The sequence below is a fragment of the Dasypus novemcinctus genome, chromosome 22, assembly GCF_030445035.2.
Source record: "Dasypus novemcinctus isolate mDasNov1 chromosome 22, mDasNov1.1.hap2, whole genome shotgun sequence".
In the NCBI taxonomy this organism is placed as follows: Eukaryota; Metazoa; Chordata; class Mammalia; order Cingulata; family Dasypodidae; genus Dasypus; species Dasypus novemcinctus.
Window position 1 is genome coordinate 43,003,262 of NC_080694.1, and position 10,849 is coordinate 43,014,110.

Consider the following 10,849-nt stretch of genomic DNA (forward strand, 5'->3'; position numbering starts at 1 on the left):
ACCTAAAAAAAACCAAATCAGCAAAACAAAGGAAAAAACCAACCGGGGGTTGCTGATGTGGCTCAGTGATTGAGCTCGGGCTTCCCACATTCAAGGTCCTGGCTTCAGCCCCTGGCTCCTGGTTCCTCAAAAAAAAAAAGGCAATTGTGGGTATCCTAAACTCCAACAGCAGGCACTGGGGTGATTTCGTTACAAGGCCACAGGTGTGTCAGGCAGAGCCTAGATCCAGGAAGGGAACTAGACCTCAGAGGGATCAGGCACAGCCAGGGTAACCTCTCCCTCTGGTCTCTGACTCTATATAATGTTCTCTTCCTTCTCTCAGCAAACCACTTCTCTCAATTGTCACTCCCAGTTAGTCTTCCATCCAGTGCACAACTTGAGTTACTGTTTATTATGCACCAGGCACTGGTCTAAGAGCTGGCCACAAAGCCCCACTCTCGTGGAATTTACAAGCTAGAGTGGGAAGTAGGCTATCCAATTAATAAGTAGGTTATAACACATTAGGGGATAAGTGCCAGGAAGTTAAATAGAGCCACGGAGGGGGATGCAAGTGAGTTGCAATTTTTTTGTTTCTTTTCCTTTGAATTGCAGTTTTAAATAAAATGATCAGGGAAGTGGCAATGAGAAATGTGACACTTGAATGAAGGCTAAGAGGAGATGAGCTGGGCGAATTTCTGGTGTTTGTGCTCCAGGCAGATGAAGCGGCATGTGCAAATGCTGGCCATGAGAACAGGAGGCTGGAGAAGTGTGAGCAAGGGGAGCGAGGCGAAGGAGATGAGGTCAGGGAGGCAGAGGGGCGGGTCCTGGAAGGGCTTTTAGGCTATCGCGGGCCTCCAGAAGGCCACCAGCAGAGGCAGACAATCAGACTTCTAACAGGCAGTGCTCTGGTTGCTGCAATGAGGACAGACGATAGGAGCTGGAGCAACTGTGTGTGACTTTGTACCAGTTAGATAACTTCTGTCTGCTTCAGTTTCCTCCATCTGTAAAAGCAGGAGTTATATTAATAATTATAACCCTTCATAATAGTTAATGATGATTAAATGGGTTAAAATATGTAAAGCAGTATATATATATGAACATATGAAAATATGAGGCAGACACCTAGTGTCTTGAACATAATAAACTGTTCTTGCTAAAATTATTTCCAACATACGATGTTCTGGAAGCATGAGGCAAATGGGATGGGCTGAGAAAATACTGAGGTGATGTTTTTTGTAATTTCATGTTAATTTCCTGGAGAAATGTTTATTGAATGGATGATGTTGCCCTTAAAAGAAAATTATTATGTATCGATTAAATTGATTTGATAAAAAAAAATGTTATAAAGTATGCCATAAGACCTAGGAATTGGTATTGTTATGGCTACTTGATAGACATTAATTGAATCCACACACTGCAACTTTGGGATTTTGATATTTTTTATTTGGAAGTCTGTTAATTTGCAAAGTCAACACATAAAACAGAAAAGTGATAAAACAATGCTTAAACACAAGTGCTACTCCTTTTTCACAATCTCTTCTGTTGTGGCAGATGGTTTCCACTGCACTGGGTATGTATGTAGGTGTGTACCCAGTAGACACAGTCCTAGCTCAAGGCCTCTTTCTGAAATAGGCCCAGTAATAAGAGACTAAAAAAGTCCCTTACACAAACTTGTCACACTCCACTGACACATTTGTGGTTCAGGGATCCAGTAATGCAGAGGGTTCCTAGTTAAGAGCCGTATTGCTTCCTAAAAGATGTTCATACCAGTTTGAAACATTACCAAACACAAATCATTATCTAATTTATTCTGAGACTAATTGAAATAGGGAAGACACCAAATCCTTTGTTTTATGATATATTTTGATGGACTGCACACACAGAAGGGCTGTGTGTTTTGTTTGAGGGATTACACCCCAAGAGGCAACATGGGGTCCCATAGACCTTCCTGGTGTTAAAAAAAAAAAAAAAAGTGTAGGTATAGAAGTCAGGCAGACTTTATTTTAAGTAACAGTTCTGCCAACGTCAAATTTTATAAGCAATTTACTTAACCTCCGAGGTTCAATTTCTTTAAGTCTAAGGGGAAAGGGCAAGTGTAATGTAAATATAATAACTAAGGTTTGAAGCACGCACCGGCCTAAATTGGATTAGTCTCCAAATCCATTCCCACTTGGTTAAGACAAGTACCCTTGTCCACCGTTCAGGTGGGAGTCTGCATGCCTGCTATGGTTTTCTTGAAGATAAGTGCTGCTGCAAGTGAGGTTTTTCTTTTAAACGGTCTGTACGCTTTACCATTTGCTTTTTACACTCGATTGTATTTGTGAGACTTAGCCATGTTGGTACTTGTAGATGTAGCGCGTGAAGGAGGACAAGTCAAGGATGACACCCAAACTTTGGTGTGGCGCAAATAAGTGAACTGTAGCTTAGGAAAGGCAGGGAAGAGAAGCAGATGTGGAGGGGGAGCGGGGACGTCATGTGGTGGACACGGGGGGCATGCACGGAGGCCTTGGTAATTGTTTAACTCATCCCTGTTCTTCAAGATGCTTCTCAAGTAACCCACTCCCTAAAACCAACAAGAACACCTAAATGAGCCACGTTTACCCGCCCGAGGCCACCAAACTCTCTGCAGGCTGAAAGCAGTCCCCTTCCGTAAAGCAAACAACGTGTTCGGGCTGGAGTGGTGCTCCTCCCGGGTAAGGCGCATCTGCTCAGCGCCCGGTCTCGGGACTAATCCTAACAGCACGAGGGCGCTCCCTTGCGTTCCCAGCGATCCGCTATCGAAGGGAAAGACGGAACACAGCCCCACGCGCCTCCCTCCCGCACCGGGGACCGCCTCCTCCGCCGGGGCCGGTCCTGTGGCCCCTCGTACACCGGTTCCCGGTTTTCGGCTCTGAGCCACCGCGAGAATTGAGACGCGCACGGCGCCTGTCAGCCGAGTGCACGACTCCTACTCAAACTCCCAAAAGGAAGAGCGCGCCTGCCGTCGCGCCACGCCCCCACGCCACGCCACGCCTCCGTACGCAGGGCGCGCTTCGGGCCGTCAGGCCTCGCCCCCACGCTCGGCCACGCCCCCACGCCAGACCACGCCCCCGTGCGCCGGGTGCGCTTCGGGCCGCCAGGCCACACCCCCTTGCCGAGGGCGCGCAAGGCGTCCCGCCACGCCCCGGTACGCAGCTCTGCGGCGACCTTTCCGGCGGGTCTGTGACTCTTCGCCCCAAGACCTCGGCTTCCCGGTGGTCCAGCGCTGACCTTCGGGAGAGTGGTGCAGGTACCTGAGGATTACTTAAGAGGCTCTGCTGCTGCTTGCGTTTGTCCCGTGATCCAGGTGTGGGTTAGCCTGTCCGAGGTGCTTTCCTAGCTGCGCGTTTTGTTTTCCTTAAAATCGGTTGCGAACCCTGCGGAATCCTGAGCCTCTTTGGCAAATGCTTACCCGTGTTGCGCTGTAAGGATTGGTTTCTTGGAGATTTCTTGCACTATCTCTTGAAAAACGCGATGACTCGTTGACACTTCGAATTAGTGACTCCGGGCACGAGCCCAATCCTTCCCTCTTGTGTGGAAAAGTAATCATTTTAAACAAAACAAAAAAGGGGCAAAGTTCGTGTGTTGCTTTGCCTTATTAGGTCACTGGATACAAACTGCATTTTTTCAAGCAAATAGGAGTTACTTCGCCAAGGGCGTAGCGGCCTATGCAATTATGTCTGGGATTTTTGTATGTTTTATGTATTTTCTCTGTCCCCCCAATCTAACAAGAACTATGAACTGGATGCAAAAAATAAACCACCGTCTAAAAGGTTTTCACAAACGTTGAGTATTGAAAAAACTTCATTCTTGGGGCAGGGATGAAAAGCAGCCACAGATGGGGGGATTTGCTTTCTGGTTTAATAACAACTTGGGCTAGCTGTTGAAAGGTTAGCCTCTTTCCTTGCAGAGCTGAAGGTTGACTCGTTTGGTTTCTCGTGGGTGTATACTGTTACAAAAATGACTGGTGTCTTCAGCATTTTTGCTTATTACCTGACTGAATGCCTACGACATCCCCAGGAAATTGGTACCATTGTTCTCCTCATGGGATGATGAAGGAATGTTGGGTTCCATAACTTGTCCAGGGCCCCTTAGCTACTACGCAGTGGAACTCTGACGCACTTCCTCATGACTGCTAGAGAGCTGTGCTTTTAACCGTCTCTGATGCCACCCCTCTCTAGCCACTGCAGACCTGGTGTAGTCTCCCTGCTGGACAGAGTGAAAAAGGAACAATGCAGAAGGAACCCAGCTCAGGGTAAGTGCAGATGGGAATGGAATGGCTAGGGGTTTTTCAAAACTAAAGTTCCTTTTCTTATCTGAAAAATATCCTAAGAGTAGGCCTCTGCGGGCCGTTTGGGGTGTGGGAGGAATGCTGAACTTGTAGTCCAGAGACTTGCAGTTGAGTCCCGGCTCTACCACCAACTAGTTGTTTGACTTTAGGCAAGTCATCTAAACCCTCTGGGCTTTGTTTTCCTCATTGTACAGTGAGAGGATTGTTCTGGAATGATGGCCTTTTAGTCCCATAATAAGATTTATATGATTTGGTTTTAGAACATAGTAGACCCTGGTTTCTTTTGTGTTTTCAGAGTGCCTTTACATTGGTTTGGCTTTGGCTATGCAGCACTGGTTGCTTCTGGTGGGATCATTGGTTATGTAAAAGCAGGTAAGGCTGCAGTTACTTAGCCTCTTAAAATCTTCATGTTCCCGGTGAAAAGTGAGTCTTCAGGTTCTCTGAGGAGCTGTCTTGTTTGAGTCAAGTTTACTTGAGGTTTTCTAGCTTGAGTGCAGGTTTGTTGTCAGTCCTGTAGCAACTCCTGTATTTGCCTTTTGGTTATCTGCCTGAGCTAAGCCAGGCTTGCTTCTAGTCAAATTATTTATCTTTGCCTCTTTATCTGAAGCAGCTGGGCAGAGGTGGTGGTAGGTTTTTATTATCACTCACTGCCACACATCATTCTGGACCACAGAGTGCCATCTCTGGGCTCTGCCATCCAAAGGATGCCTCAAGCCTTCACATACTCATTTTTTAAAATCTCATTGGTGTGAGTGTGCAGTGAAGGTGCCTGTTTCTACCCCCTTTTCTTGCCTGCATCCTTGCTAACACACATCTTGGAATTCTCCAACTATTTTTTCTTTTTTAATTTTTAACTGACTAACCCTTTTTGCCTCCTTTCATGATTAACCGGAGGTTCTGCCCATGCACAGTTCCAGCCCTTGATTGATTAATCGGGCCTGGTTAGGAGCTCTCCATTTTTCTGTAGATCAAAGTGTCTTGGCTATTAGAGGAGAGAGTAATGGGTGATATTCCTCTGACTTTTCTGGTAAAATAGCAAACTCCCCAAAACATTTGCTTGCTTGGGAACTGTGTTGAGAGATGCTCCATTTGCTATTTTCTATTGTAGAGAAGTGGAGTTTGGTGGCTTCTGTTAATTACAAGTCACATGTGTGTTTGCTTTCTTCTAGGTAGTGTCCCATCCCTGGCTGCTGGACTCTTCTTCGGGGGTTTAGCAGGCCTGGGTGCTTATCAGCTATCTCAGGACCCAAGGAACGTTTGGGTTTTCCTAGGTATGTCTGCTTCAGTGTCTCCCTGCTGCCATTATGTATCCAGAATATCCTTTACCAGGAGGCCCTGGTTTGGTGGGATGTGGCAGATTATACATTGAAAATAGCCTCACTATTTCTGGAGAGTCCTAGGGGAAGTTTTAAAATAAGGGGAATTTGTGTTTTGTATTTTGTTTATCTTCTATATACAGATTTAGATTTACTCAGTGAAATTAGTTTTAAACTTGTGCAAAGCAAGTATTTGTTAACCATTGTGGTTTCCCACTGAAAATTGTCTGAACATTCCTAAAATATCTCATGTCTGGGTTAGATTTGTATCAGTATTACTATTTCCCAATTTGAAAATCATTTATTAACTCTAACAATAAGTTAAATGCATAAGACATAGGTCTTGCTTTCAAGGAGCTTTCAACTTAAGGGGAAGTAAGATGACATAAAAAGCAACTGTGGTACTGCGGACAGTGCCCTGGGAGCAGCATAGACACAGAATTCAGGGAAAGGGAAGGTTACTTCCTATCAGAGTTGGCTTTCAGCATATTTTTATTGAGTTCCATCCTGTGTCAGACACTGCTTGGAGTGTGGGTACCTAGGTGTTCACACAAACCCACAGTATGAAAAAAAAAATGCAGTTCTGGCCTTAAATACATGGTAGTGAGAGCAGACATGTTAACACACTGTTCTGTAGAAGTCAGCATTGGGTGGGGAAGGGAGGTCAGCAGTGGCTGATTTGGAGTGTGCTGAGGAGACGGAAGTGTCCAGCCCTCAGCTTTGCCTAACAGTTCCCTTTCTTATGCCCCAGAATGACATTCAAACCTCTGGGTTGTTTTTGCTTGTTTGTTTTGTGTTTTCCTCATTTTGGTCAAAAGACTTACCTCCTACTTAAGACAAAAAATAAAAGTCATCAGATGGGCCCAGTCTTCCTGCCATCCATCTCCAAACCTTCCCTTACCCTGTTCCTCTCTTCTCCAAAGCAGTCCCTCCACCTGTGCTTTGATGCTCATCTCTCCCACCTTCCAGGAGGGGGAGATAAACTACCAATTATCCCATGTCTTATGTTTCCCCTTTTACATCACCCCCTCTCATTGATCATCAGATGTCCTCATTTCTCACCCATTAAAAGGAAGAAAAAACAAAGGACCTCCGCTTACTTCCCTGACCTTTTCTTTCTCTCCACAAACTTCATTAAAACAAGTCCTGTCTTCATTTCCTCACTCCCACACATTCTTCACTCACTCTCTGCCCCCTTTTGTTTGTGGAAATGGCTATTACTGAGGCTGCCATTGACCTGTATTTCTGAAAACCCAGCGTACATTTTCAGTCCGCATTTCTCTTGTCCTGCTAGCTAAACTCAGCACAGTCCCAGCACTGTCCTGGTTTTCCTTTTTATCTTCTCATTCTCTAATGTGGCCCCATCTTCCTTTCTGACTTTTAAATATTGAGGTTCTTAAGGCTTGGCCTTTTTATCGTCTTTATATTTTCCAACCCTTTGACAATGTCGTTGAAGCCCATAGCTTTAAATACCACTCATATACAAATAACTCACAAATTATCTCTCCTCCAAGCTTTACACATATATGTAGTTGCTCACTTGAAATCTTTGAGGTGTTTTTGAAACTCCCAGAACCTTATGCCCCAAATTGACATCATGATTTCACACCCCTCTGTTCTTTGACGTTCTCCATCCACTTATGTCTTGATTGTTATCTTCCCCCAGCCTTGGTGTCTACTGCACCAGCAAATTCTACCTGTACTGCCTCCAGCACATCTTTTTTAAAAATTTTATTCTATTTTTTATTTTTTTGAAACATACGTTTCTTAGTTAAATGTACTGGATACATATACTTTTTTTTTTTTAATCATACAATATGTTATACAATATGTTTGGTTCCTAGTAACACAATCATACAGTATTTGTCCTTTTGTGTCTGGCCTGCTTTGCTCAACATAATGTCCTCCAGGTTCATCCATGTTGTCATATGCTTCACGACTTCATTTCTTCTTACTGCTGCATCATATTCCATCATGTGCATACACCACAGTTTGTTCATCCAGTCATCGATTAATGGACAGCTGGGTGGTTCCTAGCTTTTGGCAATCATGAATAATGCTGCTCTAGATATCGGCACATATCTTAAATTGTCCCCATCTCTTCATCTTCGCTGCCACCATCCTAGTCCCAGTTGTTGTTCCCTCTTGCCTGTGTTCCTGAGGCAGTTTCTTAGTTGGTAACCATATGTGCTCTGGTTTCCCTGCAATGTGTTCTCCCTACTGCAGGATGTAGCTAGACTCACATTTACAAATTGCAACTCTGGTCGCATATCCCTCTGCTAAGTCTCCTGTAATGACTTCTCATTGCTCTTCGTGTGAATGTCATACTCCTCAGTGTGGCCTTCAGGGTCCTGTGTGGTCTGGCCCCTTTCCCCTCTAGCCTTTTCTTGCTCTCATGCTCCACCTACCTTTCAGTTCTTAGAATGTACCATGCTCCCTTGCACCAGCGTCTCTGCATATACTATTGCTGCTGGAAATGTGCTCCCCCTTCAGCAGACCTCAGCTCAATCATTTCCTCAGCAAATCCTGTCATGAACTCCCTGAATGGCTTGGAGCCCCCTATTAACTTACTTTCATAGCACTAATTATACCAGTAGCCCATTTTTCATTCATGTGATCCTTTAAAGTCTGTTCCTTCAGACTTTGAAGCAATATGAGGGCAGAGTATGTTTTTGATAACCATCGTATTCTCCTGCACCCAGTGTGGTGCTTGGTGTATAGTGGGAATTTTAATAGATATTGAGTGGGTAGAGGAAATAGCATCTGCAAGGCATGAAAAAATAGTGGCCGTTTAGAAGAAAGCTGTAGGAAATTTTCTGTAGCTGCAGTGTGCATCTTACAGTAGAACAGTGGTGGGAGATGAGGCTGGAAAGGCAGACCGGGCCTGGCTGTGAAGGGCTTTACATTGTTGTACTTAGCCCCAAGGATGGGGGCTGCCCTGAAACTCCCCTCACCTTAGAAGGAAGAAGGTGTGGGCTTGGCCCTGAGCCTTGAAAGATGGCGGTGCTTTGGTTACTTCTCTTGTTTCTCCCCATATAAGATGCAATGCTTTTTAACAATTTTTCTTTATGTTTTCCATAAGTTACATCTGGAACTTTGGCTGGCATTATGGGAATGAGATTCTACCACTCTGGAAAATTTATGCCTGCAGGCTTAATTGCAGGTGTCAGGTACTTTTATATTTAACACTGTTTTTTTGTTGTTTGTTTGTTCTTTTCCTATATGCAGTTTAGTTTATTGCTATGCATTAAAAAACTTAACTTGTTTCAGTATATCTGATGCTGGATATCAACTGAAATTATTTAATTTATACTCAAATAGGAAAGGCTACAAAAACAGTAGTTGACTTAATGTCAAAATTAAATACGTACGTTAATTCATGTGGAAATGGTTTTCTCTGATTTACACTGTGGTCCATCCTGGCTCCTGCCTGTAGTTGCAGGAGCTTCAGTCACAGTCATGGCATCAGCCCTTTATGTGACTTTCAGACCGGGTTCCATATTTCTTAATTTTATGGGTATCCTTTCCAATGAAAGTTTTAAAAAGAAATTTTGATGGAATCCTACTTTCCAGTTAACTTTGGTTATGAAACCCAAATCAAATTGTTTTTAAAAATTTGGTCCTTAAGTATAATATACTAGGAAGGTAGGGGAATTATAAAAATCTACTTCAGAAAAACATTGTTTACCTGACTTTGATCTTAGTTATGCTGTCAAGCATAGTATTTTATACTTAAACAAAAGTGTCAGTGTAGATGACAACCAAGAGCAGTAAAATGGGAGGCTGGAGAGCTCATCCTGACTTTACCATTAACTCATCCTGTAACTGTGGGAGCCTCTGATCTCTCTTGCCTTCTGTTTCTTCACCACTTCAGATTACTGGCAGTTGATTAGCAACGCCAGTCCACCTGTCAGCAGTGCAAGCCTGCCCCTGGCATTCCCTCCCCACTTGGTGCTTCCGGGGATGAAAATGACACCTCTAAATGTTCTGCCTCATTATGCAGTTACGAGGAACCTGCAGAATCCTAGTCCCTTAAAAAAGAAAGCTGACTGACTACCTGTTCTTTCACCTGACTTTGTTTATGTGTTTTTTTTGAAACAGTTTGCTGATGGTCGCCAAACTTGGAATTAGCATGTTCAATGGACCGCATCAAAAATAGTCATATTTCAGCTTGGACTCATAATGAAGAATTAAAAATTGCCAGACTCCCACTATTTTTAATGTATTTAGTGAAATAAGTGCAGCATTTTTATATATTCTGACATTTTACTAAAAACCAAACCAAAAATTGACCTTGAACTTTGTGGGAGGAAAACAAAATGATTCATCATCATGACAGCCCTATAGAATTGGCAAGTATGTAACACAAGAGCTAATTAATGTACCCTCATGCAACTTGATTCTTATATATTGATGTTAGTTTTTTTTTCTGTATCTAGAGGTAAAATCTCAAGGGGTGAAATGTTAGATGTCAGTGTGGGGGCCCTGAAACCCGGTGCCTCATTCAGCGGAACAGTATGAAAACAATGTCATATGAGATTTAGGATATCTGTTATTATGCTCCTCTTCAAGCAAAACCTAACTTGAAATAATGTTAAATGAAATATGAATGAAAATAAAGTTTTACTCTAATATTTTCTGTGGTATCTTCATTGCCAGAGCTGTCTAGAATGCAATGAAATGTGGACATAGAAGAAGTATTTTGTTAATATTACTTGATTAAAAATTGTACTGAAGCTTGTTTTAAAAAATGATCTGTAGTGAGTGTTTCAAAGATTAGGATTACATAGGGGGGAAAAAGTGAAATTTTCGTTACTCTAACTGTGAAATTAGAAGACCTGTCCAGACCTTGAATTCCTGGTTCTATACTGGACACACTAACTAGATGCTGGACTTTAAAATTTTTTAACCATTTAAAACTGTAAAAACCATTCTTTGCTTGCTGGCTGTACAAAAATAGACAATGGGTTGAATTTGGCCCATGACCATAGTTTGCCAACCCCTGATCTAAGCCAGAAATATTATCTTACTGTTTTTATTATTTAATTGTGAGTTATTAAGTATCTTTTTATACCTCTGCCCATGTTTTTGTATTTTGGTTTTCTTCTTGGTCTGTGAGACTTATAAAATTTGTTGTCTTATATCTCAAATATTTTCCTCTGGTTGTCTTTCGACTTTACAGTGTTTTTTGGGGTTTGTTTTTTTTTTGTCAAGCAGAAATTAGAATTTTTATGGAATAAATTTA

The 10,849-nt window shown here is 42.9% G+C and overlaps 1 protein-coding gene across 2 annotated transcripts; it reads left to right on the top strand.

Annotated features, from left to right (window-relative positions):
- The first annotated feature begins 3,101 nt into the window (after positions 1-3,101).
- LOC101423599 (transmembrane protein 14C) lies at positions 3,102-10,238 on the top strand. Of its 2 annotated transcripts, none has more exons than XM_012518996.4 (6): positions 3,102-3,247; positions 4,179-4,252; positions 4,584-4,660; positions 5,458-5,559; positions 8,687-8,774; positions 9,706-10,238. In XM_012518996.4, the coding sequence occupies exons 2-6, from the start codon at positions 4,230-4,232 to the stop codon at positions 9,761-9,763; spliced, it is 348 nt and encodes a 115-aa protein (XP_012374450.1). In that variant the 5' UTR covers positions 3,102-3,247; positions 4,179-4,229; the 3' UTR covers positions 9,764-10,238. The 2 variants fall into 2 exon arrangements, with proteins under 2 accessions (XP_012374450.1, XP_023439971.1); XM_023584203.3 differs by having other exon boundaries at positions 3,166-3,304.
- The last annotated feature ends 611 nt before the right edge of the window (positions 10,239-10,849 follow it).

What these genes read in the sequence shown, in the direction of transcription:
- LOC101423599 (XM_012518996.4), top strand. Translation starts at nt 4,230, where the DNA reads ATGCAGAAGGAACCCAGCTCAGG. An exon ending in GAACGTTTGGGTTTTCCTAG is followed by an intron (nt 5,560 to 8,686) that starts GTATGTCTGCTT and finishes GTTTTCCATAAG; the next exon opens with TTACATCTGGAACTTTGGCT. An exon ending in GGCTTAATTGCAGGTGTCAG is followed by an intron (nt 8,775 to 9,705) that starts GTACTTTTATAT and finishes TTTTTGAAACAG; the next exon opens with TTTGCTGATGGTCGCCAAAC.